At 42.0% G+C, this 16,163-nt stretch overlaps 2 protein-coding genes across 2 annotated transcripts; both read left to right on the forward strand.

The window, feature by feature from the left end:
• Nucleotides 1-1,520: 1,520 nt before the first annotated feature.
• Nucleotides 1,521-9,862, forward strand: LOC139450793 (uncharacterized). Its single transcript, XM_071232637.1, has 4 exons — nt 1,521-1,789; nt 2,958-3,142; nt 4,082-4,217; nt 9,319-9,862. Exons 1-4 carry the CDS (start codon nt 1,521-1,523, stop codon nt 9,560-9,562), a joined length of 834 nt encoding a protein of 277 aa, XP_071088738.1. The 3' UTR covers nt 9,563-9,862.
• Nucleotides 9,863-11,439: 1,577 nt separating this feature from the next.
• On the forward strand, nt 11,440-15,301 carry LOC139450804 (uncharacterized). The gene is made up of 4 exons (XM_071232646.1): nt 11,440-11,708; nt 12,652-12,836; nt 14,468-14,603; nt 15,009-15,301. The coding sequence occupies exons 1-4, from the start codon at nt 11,440-11,442 to the stop codon at nt 15,250-15,252; spliced, it is 834 nt and encodes a 277-aa protein (XP_071088747.1). The 3' UTR covers nt 15,253-15,301.
• Nucleotides 15,302-16,163: the final 862 nt, after the last annotated feature.

The following is a 16,163-nucleotide window of genomic DNA, read 5'->3' on the forward strand; positions in this document are numbered from 1 at the left end:
TGACCTCAAAAGGATGGCTAATAAAATAAAAATGTGTGCCATACGTGTTAGAATTCGTATATTATCCTCGCTCTCGCTCAGGAAATACAAGAATTCTGAAACTCGTTTCGTAACATCGATATGGCACACATGCTCGTTTAATAATCTCTATTTATCATCCAAAACTGGCTTCTATCCACTGGAGGTATAGCTATAATGAAATTGGATCACAATGGTTTGCAGACGAGTGTGACGTCATTGTTACCATGACGTCACAATCAATTGACATCACTTATCTGAATATCCCTGCCACTGAAGCTGATCAGCTGAACATTTTTACACTCAAGACATTATTTAAGAAATAAACGACCCGTGGGAGTTGTTTATCGTACAATAAAACACTGCAGGGAGAAAACGCCATGTGGGGCGCAGTGTTTTATTGTACGATAAACAACGACTACGAGTCGTTTATTTCCTATATGAGATAACAACATTATATACAGCCGATGATAAAATTACAAGCTTTGAAAATAGTTACCCGTATCAGAGACCATATAGATCTATTATATGGTCTCTGCCCGTATTTAAATAATGATGACTCCCTCAATAGAATCCGACCTCGGCAAGGTCGGACAAGTCATTTCATATGCACATGTGGGCATTTCCCGCATATTCTCACAATCATCACGTCGATTATCTGTACCTTTTCTCTCACTACGCGTTTATCTACGTTGTCCTGCTACATTTATGGGGAACAACTCCCCTCTAAAAAATAACGTCGTCCAATATATGACGTAATCATGTACGCCTTTTCTCCAGAAATGACGTCATGATAGAACAATGTTTTATCGTGAAATACACCACGCTTCGTTCTTCATTGTCCTTTGAGATTTATCGTGTAGCTATCTTAAATACTGTTAACAAAATGAGTAAGTTGGAAGAATTATTTTGAATGATAAATAGAATCTCAGTCCATGTATCTTTTAATATCAAATATATGAAGATGCGTCGATAAAAGTTTAAATCTCCTCGGCAAGCTCCTGGCTCACCCTCAGTATTTATGTATTCTAGAAGCTATTTTTGTGTTTCATTATGATGAAGCAGGATCAGTTGGACATTTGACCTTGCTCGCGTTCTAGTAACCTTTGTACTTGGCCTATTTTTAGCACGGGCAGTTGAAGCACAGAACCAATTGAAACTGTATATGAAATAATAATAATTAAAAATAACAAGCAAAAAACTCGTAGACTAGGCTAAAGGCCGAGCCTCGTCTCCGAGTTTGTTTGTTATTCTTAGTTTGTTTGTTATCATTTTCAGTTACATGGTCCTGTGGTTGAAGCAACCCCCTATCACACTTCTGACCACATCTACTTCGTTTTACATATTAAATAATAATTCAAGTTCACACAGGTGTTTCTGAAATTGACAATTATCGGTATGAAAGTACGTTGTTTGCGGGAACAACGTTAGACCACGGGGTTCTTTGAACAGCCTTTATTCGTTTCCGCTTATGCATTCCTAAATTTAACTCATCGAAGAAGATGTCTGCTTCGTTGATGGTGTGTAGAAGACTCTCGGGTTCAAGTAAAATACTGCACAAATGTATGAACCATGGATGGAATTCAAAGTCTGTGCCATCTGTAATACATCCACGTTATTGGAGAGCTATGTCGACAGCGTTTTCTGGCTCGTTACTTGACCTGAACTTTCAAGACGAAGGAGTGGCTGTGGTTACCATGAAAAGTGGACAGAACACACTGCCCCCTGAAGCGATTGGAGAATGGCACAAAGCTCTGGATGCAGTCGAGCAGTAGGGATCTCAGAGACGGTGTCTGTAGCATTTAGGGCTGGGACGAGTCCCCCTATTACCCGACCCTACCCGGGTACCCACTGAATATCTCAGGAGATGTCTCAAAATGTCCGATTGGGAACATTTTTAGCATAGCCCTGCAAAACATATTTAGATACATGTATTAAACAATCTGGTCATTCATACACTGAAGTTGAATCAAGTTATATCTTTATTCAACCATATTAAAAATCAGAAGGAATGGGTGCATAGTCAGAAAGAAATGCAAACATTAGTGACTTGTAGTGTAACCATAGAGTTCCAGATACTTTTTGTATCATGTGACTAGCCACAGGTCCAGGTTTTCCTGTGTGTACCCAGGTCCTACTCAGTACCCATCCGACCTGGGTACCCAAGTTACGGGTCCCAGCCCTAAAAGCATTGTACATTTTAATACATAATCAATACAAGATATTAAATTAAACACCAATCTAGCAGTATTACAATACCAAATGATCCGTGTTTTTTACTTTCAAATGATTTATATATCATGAACTACCAAATATTTCCTCGAACTAAAAACGATCATTGGCTACGGTCCATAAGAAATTTAATTATTCAACTTGGAAGCTATTAAGTATTGTTTGATAAAATTATATGATCAGAGAATAAATTCAAACACTTGGATATTAAGATAAAGTGATTCGTAAAGTGTACTTTTGGAGTGTTAGTGTAATACCGTGTTCGATTCCCGACATGGGTACAATGTGTGAAGCCCATTTCTGGTGTCTCCCACCATGATATTGCTGGAATATTGCTAAAGGCAGCGTTAAACCATACTCACTCACTCACCCACTCACTAGTGTAATACTTTATTAGGAGGGAGGGACATGGGTGGCCCAGTCTTCTGAGGTGCAACAATTTGCTGTGCACAGTTGCCTCCTTTGGGAACGCGAGACGTGGGTTTGAATCTAGCTTCGCCCCAAATTATGTTTCAAGGTTCATCAGCACCAAACCCATGCTCCTTGGTTTCACCAAAGTGGTAACCATCTGAGACCTGCATCACTTCGGGCTTTCTTCCAATATAAAGCTTACACACCATGATATGACTGGAAAACTGTTTGAAAATACATTAAACCCACCTCAATCTCTCACTTTATAAGGGTTTATAAATGTTTTTTTTTTTCAGAAATTCTGGATGTCGTGCATTGGTGACAACAGGTAATGAGAAGTTCTTCTGTAACGGCCTTGACCTCCAATATGTGAAGACCTTCACGGACCGGGAGCGACAACTGGCCCAGTACCTTGATGAATTTAACAAACTCATTGTGAGACTCATGCTGTTTCCTCTACCCACAGTAGCAGCGATCAGTGGTAAGTGCTCTTTCAGATCCTTTCAATAATTAGATCGGTTTGGTTTAATGACGCTTGGTGGAACATTTCAGTTATATGACAGCACATGAGTTTGATATGGGAGGAGAATCTGAAGTGATGCAAGTCTTGGATGCTTACTGATCTCACCACAATCATGAAGCTGTCAAATACAAAAACACAATCATAGATAATCTGTGATTGGAACTCATGGTTGATTCATGGGTTTCTTGTATGAAAGAATGTTACACTTCACTGCAAATTTACAGCATCTTATACTGGTATTATACCCCATTCACATGCACCTCTATACATATGTGTGTATATGTGCATACATGTGTAGAAATACATATGTGAGTTTACTTGTCATGTGAATGCCTTTACTCGTGTGTATATTTACGCCAGGAGCAAATTTGCATCATGTCTGGAGCAGCGTGTGTATATTTTGCAATGTGAACGTTTATGTTAACGTGATGGGATGATCTAATTAATATATCTTTTTTTGCCAGCACCAAACAAATTGTCAACAGTTGCCAACTTTTTGGCGTATATACAGAGTTGAGCGGACGGTGTTTTCTTTTGGTTTAAAGGTGTCAAAACTTTGTGTATAAATTAAATCAAACACGTCTCTTCACATAAATTTTTCGGTGAAGTAACTCTCTTCTCATTCAACTTTCATTGAAATACAACCTGTTTTGTGTTGAAAGTCGTTTACAGACAGATTAATATGTGTGCCTTACACATATAGTAAAGAACACATAGTAAATTTACATATACGAACATATGTATAGTTACACATGTGTAAAATGACTTACGTTAGTAAATGTTGTGCAGTTGAAAGGGTATAAGACTACCTTGCCACCGAAGTCCCCCTTTGGATATGGAATAACTAAGTGAAGAAATTTCAAAATATTGATGTCAGTTTTGTTATTATATTCCCAGGTCATGCCTTTGCTGGTGGTGCCATCTTGGCGTTTGCCCACGACCTGCGTGTCATGCGAGGAGACCGGGGATGGATGTGTCTGAATGAGATTCTCATAAACTTCAGCTTCCCTCCGGTTCTTCTGGCTTTGGTCAGGTATGTAGAAGTATTAATATGTTACGGATAGGGCTGGGACGAGTCCAAATTTACTACCTGTGTATCCGACCCCCTATTATCCAACCCCACCCAGGTACCCTCTGTAGCTCTCAAGAGTTGGAACAAAATGTTCCATGGGGAAGTGTTTTAACGCAGCCCTAACAAAAACTATTTATATACACGTATGAAATGATCTGATCATGCATACACTGATGTTTTATCTTTACCCAAACATATACAAGACAAAAGGAATGTCTTCCCGAGGCAAGAGAGTTAACTGACTATAAAAGTCCAGTTTCCACCCTTGCCGAACTAGGCTGGTATTATGGAGTTACATTTTGGCTGGACTAACGAGTCTATGCATAGTCCAATCAAAATCACGCACTGAAATCGAAATCCGGTTCGTAAACTGTCATGCATATTTTGATCGATTGCAGGATTTGCAAAGCATGTGCACCGCGAACTCGTCAGCAGATATTTTCGAAATCTTTTCGTGTTTTTAATCAAGGTGCTCACGTGATTTGATGCATTTCGCGATGTAAGACCCGTTTTATCACAATATAGATCTTAATTATCAATCAGATTGTCCTAACCGGGCGCCACCATTTTGTGTCAAGCAAACGCAAGTGATAAGAGAGTTGGAATCTGATTGGTCCATAGGAGAGGCTCAGAAGGGACATAACTGGTAATAGCCACTGGTGGCACTACGATCGAGCCCAGTAATTCCTGCCCAGTTCGGCATAATTGACTATAAAAGTCCAGTTTCCTTCCTTGCTGAACTAGGCTGGAATAATGGAGTTATATTTTGGCTGGAACAACAAAATTAACATCTTTTCATGTTTTTGATACACCTCGTGAAGTAGGAACCGTTATATTACAATATAGATCTTGATTATCAATCAGATCTTCTTCACTGGGCACAGCCATTTTGTTTTGAGCAAATGCAAGTGATAAGAGAGGTGGAATCTGATTGGTCAATAGTATAGACATAGAAGGGTCATGATTTGTATTACCCAATGGTGGCTCTATGATCGAGCCCAGAAGTCCTTGCCTAGTTCAAAATGGATGGAAGTTTTACCTTACCTGACGCTAAACAGTGCTTTAGCTTCCCTACCTTATACAGACAGTACTGGAACGAAGAGACTGTTTAAACAGACTACAGCCCATGCCTAGGCATCCACAAGTTATTCCTCTTGGCCCCCACTGCTCATATTCTTTTGTGTCTGCCTCACGGACAGACATATACACGGAACAGAGTTCTACTTACAGTCTTCCTGGTGCCCAAGAAGGGTTCGTCCAAACTACGAATGATCCACAATCTGGCACTATTCAACCTCCATTATTTCATGCCTCCACCACATTTCCAGATGATCTCCATCCGGTCTCTGCGCCACCTCCTTCAACTGATGAACTACCTCATCAGTCTGGATCTCCAGGATGCCTACCTGCACATTCCCATTCAGGCAACACATCGTCGTTTCCTCCGCTTCATCTTCCGGGGCCAGCACTTTAAGTGGCATTTCCACGGCTCCATGGTTATTCACACGTATAACCCATCCCATCGTTGCGTTCCTTCACCGCAGGGAGATTCAGTTCGGAGCCTACCTCGACGACTGCATCGTCGGTCACGGCGTTGGATGATCAACATGGACATCAACTCCCTCTCGCCATCTCACTTTCATAGGTGGTCTCTTTCTGATAGACCTCTCCTTGATACAAATTCCTCCGGATCGGTTCATGGTGATCCAATCCGGGGTCAAGAAAGCCCTCTCTCAACCTCTCGATCTCCATCAGTGGCAGAGCCTTCTAGGGCTGTTGACCTCAGGTCAGGATCTGACATCCAGGGGTTGTCTTCAACTGCGTCCCCTTCAGCGCTTTCTCCTGCCATTTCTGGGCTCAGATCCTCCGCAACAGCTGTCTCATGGTCGCATCGGACAACTCCACACTGGTGTATTACATCAACAGGCAAGGGTCGACTCGATCTGCTTCTCTCCTGGAGCAGACCTTTCGCCTGTTTCATCTGGCCGATAGTCTCCCTCTTCTTAGCCGACTCCCTGTCAAGACCTGATCATCCGTCCCGCACAGAGTAAATGCTCAACCCGGAAGCCTTCCAGATCATCCGGCGACTCCCAATGTGGATCTCTTCTCAAAGGTGTGCAACCACCATTTGCTGGTGTACTTGTCTCCTGTCCCGGACCCAGCTGCTTGGGAGGTAGACAGCCTTTGCTCTGTCCTGGGTCGGCCTAAGCGTGTACGCTATTCCGCCCCCAGTTCTTCTTCCCCAGGTCATTCAGAAGGCGGCCCAGACCTGTTCTCTGCATCTGCTTTTGGCCGTCCCAGGTTTGGTTTCCCAGGCTCCTTTAGCTCGCAGAACCTGGCATGGCCAAATCTGCTGCTAAATCCTCACACCAGACAACCGAATCCAGATCCCGACGGTTACAGTCTGCACATTTGGCAAGTCTCCAGAAGTCACTGATCACTAAAGGATTTTCAGCTCGCAGCGGCAACTGTTTCCAGTGCTCATTGTCCCTCCACTCGCTCCCTATATGATGACAAGTGGCGATTGTTCCAGGCCTTTTGCTTGTCCAGGCACATCTTTCCAGTGGAGGCCACTGTTTCACAAGTGGCTGACTTTTTGGTTTTCCTTCGCCAATCCCGTCGCCTGGCTGGTTCCATGATTGCGACCTATCTTGCTGCACTCAATTCTGTCCTCAAGATCACGAGAGGTTCCAGGCTATCATCGGTCACGGCCCTTTTTGCCATGGTCCAAGGTTTTTGACTTGAGGACCAGACTTACAAGTTCCACCCCCCAGCTTGGGATCTCAATGTTGTTTTGCAGGATTTATGCCGGGCTCCATAAGAGCTACTTGCGTCTGCCTTGTTTGAAGATCTCACCATGAAGACTTGCTTTCTCCTGGCCCTTGCGACAGCTGCCAGGGTAAGCAAGCTTTATGCCCTGGATGTGACCCGTGTCCGGTTTGACCAGCATCCTCATGGTTTGGTTCACCTTGGCCTATGTTGGGACTTCATTGCCAAAAACCAACTGCCCAGCCAACCCAATCGTCAGTTTCACATCCCGTCTCTTTCGGAAATCGTCGGCCCTGATGATGACCTGGAGCTCACCCTCTGCACAGTTCGGGCCCTCCGACATTATCTTCAGGTGTCTCGGCAGCATTGCAAGCAGCGCCAGAGGCTGTTCATCCCTCTTTCCAGCTGTGGCTCTGCAGAGATCTCTTGTAATACAGTCTCCCTTTGACTTCGTTCTGCTGTCCTGAGGGCTTATTGTCGTGCTGACTCCCCACCACCAACAGCCTCCAATCCACATGAGATCCGTGCCCTGTCTTCTTCGCTGGTCCTTCATGCTAACGTCTCCGTTCGATTTATCATAGAGGGGTCCTACTGGTCATCTACTACTATCTTCGACAGACATTATATTTGCAACATTTTGGTGGAGGACATCGAGGGTACGCATAGCTTTGGTCCACTTGTTCGGTCCAGCAGCTGACCAACCCCGGCGTCTGATGTTATACAGTGAAGAATATGAGGAGTGGGGGCTAAGGGGGATAACTCGTGGATGCCAAGACACGGGCTGTAGTTTGATTAAACTGTCTCTTTGTTCCAGTACTGTCTGTTTCTATAAGGTAGGGAAGCTAAAGCACTGTGTAGCGTCAGGTAAGTATAAAAACATTGCATTTAATCAGAAATGCTCATAATTGACTTTTATAGTCAGTTAGCTCCCTTGCCTTGAGAAGATGTACCCTTGGGTACCGGGGTTCTACTCAGTACCCACCAGACCCGAGTACCCGAGTTACCCGCCCCAGCCCTAACAGATAGGCTGCATAAAACATTGATCCAATTAAATGAGCACCAGTTCGTGGCACTCCTTGAGCCATTGGTTCAAGTGACTTTATAACATCAATGTGATATGCAGTAAATATGTAGTAAAACTAGTATGCAGAACAACACATAATATATTTTTGGGCATATTTTGATTTTTAGACTCTGCTATGGCATATCACGAAATGTTGATATTGTAACGTATTCAACTTGTATCTTGGTTTGTAACTGATGACCTTTAAATGGTATATTGCAAATATTAAGTCTACTGGTAAGTCCTGATAGCTACCGGGCCTTGTGTCTCATGTATTTGTAAAAATGATCGGCCTTTAGTGTTTTGCAAACTTCTATCCTGCATCTATCCATGGACCAATATAACAGCTTTATGAAAATCAACTTTTCCGAGATTTCACAGTCTCATGAAACTTAGATGTTTTACTCCAATGTGATGCCTCTCTGCATGAAGATCCAAGGACACCTCCATAGAAGGTCTCGTCAGTTGAACATTCTAGTCAGCCAATCAGCATCAAGTCTTTTGCGCTTGGACAAGCAATCTGATTTTTGTATCTCCAAAACAAACTTAAATGACCAGTTCTGAATGTAAATAAGAAATGCAATGTCATCATATTTTCTAGGTAAATGTACACCCAAAAGGAAATATTTTTTTCTGTGTTGGTTTTCTTTTGTTAAAATGAAAATTTCTGAATCAAGATGATAAAGAAATAAAGCCAAATTTTTTGGATTTAACTGATTGGCTCAGGAACCCATGCATTCTTCATTTAATATAGGGCTGCCAGTTCCTGGCAGGACCCAATGGTGGATAGGTTGTCAGATCTTCATGCAACGACGTATCATCTCAGAGTAAGAGAACTGATTATAATGAAAGTAGGGCCGTCGGGTAGCCTAATGGTTAAAGCGTTCGCTCGTCACGCCGAAGACCCGGGTTCGATTCCCGACATGTGAGAAGCCCATTTCTGGTGTCCCCCGCCGTGATATTGCTGGAATATTGCTAAAAGCGGCGTAAAACCCCACTCACTAACTCACTGTAATGAGAGTAGCTAGGGGCCCTAGGGACCAGAGGCATTGAAGTCTAAGACTTTACCCAAAATTGTAACCTCAATCTTTCGATACGACTCGTATCCATCATGTAGGTTGAATGGTGGAGTAGTAGTCATAGTGTTCGCAACATCGGTACATGGTGTGATGCCTATTGGTTTTTTTCCACAATATCTAAAGCCGATTTCTCCCTCATTCTCTCTTTCAGGGCCAAGCTAGCCCCAGGACCCCTGCTGACCCAAGCTGTACTCCAGGCCAAGCGGTACACCGCCGAAGAAGCTGTAAAGTGCGGGATAGTGGACCAGGTGGTTGACCAATCACAGCTGGTAAACACAGCTGCACAGATGTCCAATGAGTTTCTAGGGAAACAGGGAATAAAGCGAGAGACCCTGCACAGTTTCAAGAAAGACTTGTACAGCCCTGTTCTCCAAGCCTACAGTGGCCAGGTGTGACAGTGTGTCAGAGAGGGGAGAGACGTTTTACATCTACAACTCCTTGTTATTGAGGGCACTGGGATTCCTTTTCTAGAAATGACTGAAATATAGACACATACAGAGCCTGTGACTTTATTCAGAGAGGAAAAATGTTTTATATTCCTTACTACTGCATATCAACAGAATGAGATTGCATTGATTAAAAATACAAAAATAATTTGATTTGTGAAAGGTGTGTATTGCATATTGTACTCCAGTGAAGATTCCAGGGCAGGATAGTTCGCCAGGACCCTCGGATTGTTGCTTATGCTGTCTTCCACTGGGCTGCCTTGCTAAGTCTATCACTGGAATAAACAGCGTTAAACAACAAACAAACAATCGCTAAGTCTGTTGTATTATATGTTTGTTGCAGGACGTGGAGTCATCCCACAGATGACATCCTTACCTTGTCAGTTTGCTGACAGGGTTAACCTCTTTAGTCATGAGGACAAGGTGTCCGACTGCTGATCAGTAGGTCCGTTTTTCGAATCCCATCAGTGGACTCAGACATTTAATGACCGCTACATGTTCATTCTCTTTGATGAATACACTGGAACCATTGATCACTCTTCTCCCACCTCTCATCAACTCAGCTCAGCTCGTGAGTTTGAAATCAACAATCAGTGACAATGACTCGTCTGGCAAGATATTGGCATACATCTATTTAAAAATGGCACACTCATCCAAGAGAGCCTTCAATACATGTGTGAGACCTGTGAAATCACTAGATTACAAAGTATCAAAAAGTTACAGGGTGCAAATCCTGGCTGCACAGTCTGGAAGACGCCGAAAACAAAATGAACAGATCTAGCTATGGATGTTGGTGTCCAGGCAGTGCAGGCAGAAAGAGGCTATTAAAAAGTTTTGGGGTCCCACGGTGGCACTGGCCCTTGTCATGTGACCCAATAGCCCCAGGCTATTGGCTAAAAGCTGTTGCTATGGGACCTATGAGACCAGTGCCATGAACCCTAAAACCCTATTCTAAAATTAGTAAATTGGCAGGATATTTTGGTTCCTGGTGTATAAATGAACTTGGGCAAAATATCCAGCCTTTACACATGTATTCTGGAGACTTTTTTTAAAACACCTTCTGGAGACATTTTTAAAACACCTTTCAGTTGGAAGAAAATGTGTTCCTGATTGTAATGAAACTGGTGATATTGCTTCGGGTTTAAAACATTTATGATCAAGGAAACCGATTGGACGGCTATTTTAGTGACTTGTCATTCAAATCAGGCTGAAAACAAAGCAATAGTGGTCACTTGGGCCAGAGTGTTGTATCAGTAAGTGAGGAGTTGGGGTTAACCCCACTTTTAAAAGTATTCCAGTTATATCACCACATATCCGTGAAGATCCGGGGTTAGGATAGGTCTTGAGCAACCCATGCTTGCTGTAAAAGGTGACTATGCTTATGGTAAGAGGCGACCAATAGATCAGGTGGTCTGACTCACTGACTTGGTTGTTTCATGTCATTGTATCCCAATTGTGTGAGCAATGCTCATGATGTCAATCACTGGATTGTCTGGTCCAGACTTGATTATTTACAGACCGCTGTCATATTACTGGAATATTGCTGAGTGCAGCATTAAACAACAAACAAACAAATAGGAGTCAAATAGAGGAAATACGGTACCTCTGTTAATAAACATCTAGCTGACAATTAACAAAACCTGTTGTGACATAAATAAGCAGGCACAATATAAATGCAACAAGCTTATTGTGTTTAGAACAGCTGGTCATCGAGAGACATCTACTGGGTTAATTTAGAATTTTGAAAGAGAAAAGCAATTTTATATGGCACATTTTTTTAGTCTTTATTCTGTACTGAGTTCTGGTTACACACAGAAGAACTGAAGATGTCTGCTTCGTTGATGGTGTGTAGAAGACTCGCGGGCTCAAGTAAAACACTGCACAGATGTGGGAACCATGGGTGGAATACAAAGTCTGTGCCATCTGTCATACATCCACGTTATTGGAGAGCTATGTCGACAGCGTTTTCTGGCTCGTTTCTTGACCTGAACTTTCAAGACGAAGGAATAGCAGTGGTTGCTATGAAAAGAGGAGAGAACACGCTGCACCTTAAAGTGATGGAAGAATGGCACAAAGCACTAGATGCAATCGAACAGTAGGGATATTTGAGTTGTCAGGCTGAAACGGCGCCTCAGACAAACGTCACTGATTTCATCGGGCGAAAAGGGCTACTGATTGTCGAGCGAAAGCGTAACCTTATATTTTTATATTTTTAATATCGATAAGAACGATTTATGTGGTTGTATATGTTTTTTCATTGGTTCATTTATTTTCTATTTCTCCACCCACAATTGTGATATTTGTCATCTCTCATTGTCACATAGATTGTCGGGGCGGCCGGGTAGCCTCGTGGCCTTCGCTCGTCATGTGGAAGACCCGGGTTCGATTACCGACATGGGTACAATGTGTGAAGCCCATTTCTGGTGTCCCCCCGCCGTGATATTGCTGGAATATTGCTAAAAGCGGAGTAAAACCATACTCACACACATAGATTGTCACGATGCTGTTCCATGAACCACAGATCCCTGTGTAAGCAACTGTGCGAGGTGAACTGTGAGTTTAATTTCATTTGTTTTTTGTTTTTAAAAACCAAGTTAAAAACTTTTGGTGCCGTTTTCGCTTTGGGCAAGGTTCCATTTTCGCCAGTCAGTGTCGTTTTGTTGAGGTGTCGTTTTAGCTTTAACGGTATCAGTAGCATGTGTTTTTTAGCAATACATTTTATTACATAATCAGTTTAAGATATTAAATTAATTATCAATCTAATAATATTACTATACCAAATGATAGACTAAGTTGCTTTAGATTCATGTGACTTTGATGTCATGAAATACCTTTAAAATATTTCCTAATTGAACTGAAAAGATTATTGGCTACTGTATAATAGCAACTTTAAGTTTGAGCTGGGAAGCATTGATTGATGAGATTATATAAGAGAAAATTTATTCAATCACTTGGGTATTACGATACCGTGATTTGTAAAGTGTATTTTTAGAGTGTGAGTGTAAATACTTTATAAGCTTTAATATATGTTTGTCCAGAACATCTGAATGCCGTGCATTGGTGACAACAGGTAATGAGAAGTTCTTCTGTAACGGCTTTGACCTCCAATACATGGAGACTATAATGGACCAAGAGCGTCAACTAGCGCAGTTCGTCGATGAATTTAACAAACTCATTGTGAGACTCATGCTGTTTCCTCTTCCCACAGTAGCAGCGATCAGTAGTAAGTGCTCTTGCAGATCATTTCAATAATAATAATAATAATAATAATAATAATAATAATAATAATAACAATAACAACGAGTATAATAATCATGATGATGATAATAATAATAGGCCATTTATATTGCGCATATTTCCACACCACTTAGGAGCATGCTATTATTACCCCGGTCACTGGATCAAAGTGCACTCAAGTATCATCTCAGCTCCCTGGGGAGTATACACCTGTGTATCCGGGATGATAAGTGATCTTCACACGAAGCTGGTCTTGATGTAATGTCAGGTGAAATATGAGATGAGACAGGCACGCGCCCGCTCCACTAAGTCTTATAGAGTCCAACTTGCTGACAGCACATTCAGTGTTAGACCAGTCCAGCGTCACGAAAACATCGCAGAATATTCCACATGTTTCTATAACGCTTGACATCCATGATGTTCCGGAAGTTTACAGATAATTAGAGTGAGTGAGTGAGTATGGTTTTACGCCGCTTTTAGCAATATTCCAGCAATATCACGGCGTGGGACACCAGAAATGGGCTTCGCACATTGTACCCATGTCGGGAATCGAACCCGGGTCTTCGGCGTGACGAGCGAACGCTTTAATATCTGGGCTACCCGACCGCCCTACAGATAATTAGAGCATGTAAATATAACAACTTCCTCACCACTGCTTACGTTAAATAGTACTTCGTTCCTGAAAACTTATTATTGTCCAAATAAAATGCAATGAACTTCTACTGAATCCCAACAGAAACAATATGATTCAGTTACAATCATTGTTTAAAAGAAATAGAGGATATTTCATGTGTCGAGTGAAATATCTCCTTTTCCCCCGGCGAGATGAGAGAAACATGATATTTCACGAGACATATGGAATATCCTATTTATATTATACTTTTTCTGAAGATATCTACCGGAAAGTAAATTTATTTCATTACAAATGCAAAAGCTTGAAACGTAAATTCTCCCTACGCAACACACAGGGACGGTTCAGCACCCCTTGTATTTGCGACTTAAAAAGTAGTTTCGTGTTTGCAAAATCTTAAACAATATAAACAAAAGTATCAAAAAATATTGATGGTCACGAAAATTCTTTATCATACATTTATATATACAAACACAACACACACTAAATATCCTTGAAAATGAGGAGACCGCTGTTGGAAGCGAAATACACGCTTGCCAAGTAACAAAAATGGCGCTTTGGGAAACGACCAATCTCGATTGACGAGTTATAAGTGAGAAATTTGCAGTTTATATCGAAACATTTTCGAGAGAATAACAAACGGCAAGAGGTGATATTAACTCCATTAATGACCATCTGACATTATTTTGCCTTGTCAATGTGGAACTAACGTAGAAAGGACGTCAACAGTTTGTGTACGGGCTAGACACTTACGATAAAGGGAGATAATGTAAGAGGAGGTAACTCTTGTATGACAACAGTTCCTTCTAAGTCTTTATTATATGTTCACTGCACTCTTCTCAACTTCAGAAAACTCAGTCTTTCACACTGAAGTACATAATAAATTCCACTGCCATATAATATAGGCCAACCATGCCCCCATAAGATGAGATATATAGAAAAATCGAAACGCAGGTTTTTATTGGTTTTTCATATTATATTTCCAGGTCATGCATTTGCTGGTGGTGCCATCTTGGCTTTAGCCCACGACCTGCGTGTTATGCGACGAGACCGGGGATGGGTGTGCCTGAATGAGATTCTCATTGATGTTACCTTTCCTCCAGTCCTTCTGTCTTTTATAAGGTGTGTTATAATGAAGGGTATTGGGAATCAAAGAAACATTTGAGGCAGTAAAGCGAGCATCAGTTTTTAAGCTTCCGGAGAGGCTTTTGTGATGTGATGAGGTGCAGTAGGGGACATCCTTTTGATTAGTTGTTGGGGTGGGTTGGGGGGTGTTAGTACAATCTGCGTTTTCTGTGAGTGGGTGAGTTGGGTTTAACGCCGCTTTTAACAGTATTCCAGTTATGTCACGGCGTGTCAACTTAATGTGAGAGGAAAGCCCGAAGTGATGCAGGTCTCAGACGTTTACCACTTCGGTGAAACCCACGAGCACGGGTATACCCAAAACTGTAACCTTGGTCTTTCGACAAGACTCCTATATTCACCATATATTTCCAGGGCCCATTTCTCCCTCATTCTCTCTTTCAGGGCCAAGCTAGCCCCAGGACCCCTGCTGACCCAAGCTGTACTCCAGGCCAAGCGGTACACCGCCGAAGAAGCTGTAAAGTGCGGGATAGTGGACAAGGTGGTTGACCAATCACAGCTGGTCAACACAGCTGCACAGATGGCAAATGAGTTTCTTGGGAAACAAGGAATAAAGCGAGAGACCCTGCACAGTTTCAAGAAAGACTTGTACAGCCCTGTTCTCCAAGCTTACAGTGGCCAGGTGTGACAGTGTGTCAGAGAGGGGAGAGACGTTTTACATCCACAACTCCTTGTTATTGAGGGTGCTGGTTTCCTTTGGGGGAAATTATGGAAATAATGACACACACAGAACAGAAAATTTTGGCTTTGTTCAAAAATAAAAAATCTTGTCCTTACTAGTGCATATCCATAGACCGTGTTTACGTGGATTAAAAATTTAAAAAATAATTTGGTTTGTTTTGGGTTTGGTTTGTTGTCCAATGCCGCACTCAGCAATGTTCCAGCTAGATGATGGCGGTCTGTAAATAATCGAGTCCGGACCAGACAATCCAGTGATTGACATCGATCCACGCAATTGGGATACGATGGCATGCATCAACGAAGTCAGCGAGCCTGACAACCAACTTTCACAACTCGTAATTAGTAATTAATGCTAATTACAATCATTAATATCGTAATTAAGACTTTCAAAATTCTTAATCATTCTATTCTCATATTTACAAGTTTGAATAAACAAATTTTTTAGATGGCGTATGATACTGTATAGAGACCATCGTGCAGTGACGTACTTGCCGTCGTCAGTGATGAAGGGGCGACAGCCCACGAATCCGCCTCAAAAAGAGTCAAGTAAACAACGCTTTGGCTGCCCTTGTCACGTTGATGATTAGGTACATATTTTTATATGCAAGGGGTCGGCGTATGGCTCTCGGTGGGAAATGACAATATGGAGTCGATGGGGCTTGCGGTATATACAGTTAATGTACTTCAAGACATTGACATGTCATGGCTACAACGTAATTAACCTTTGTAAAAATGCTTATTAAGACAATGATTGTCCCAAATCGGTCGCTTTGACCTAAGCATGAGTTATGTTCAGCATGGAAAAGCTATAGATCTACATTCGCTTTTACTCGGTGTATAGTTTTTGATATCCTTGCT

The sequence above is a fragment of the Haliotis cracherodii genome, unplaced genomic scaffold, assembly GCF_022045235.1.
Source record: "Haliotis cracherodii isolate W230 unplaced genomic scaffold, xgHalCrac1.p SCAF_10, whole genome shotgun sequence".
Lineage (NCBI taxonomy): Eukaryota > Metazoa > Mollusca > Gastropoda > Lepetellida > Haliotidae > Haliotis > Haliotis cracherodii.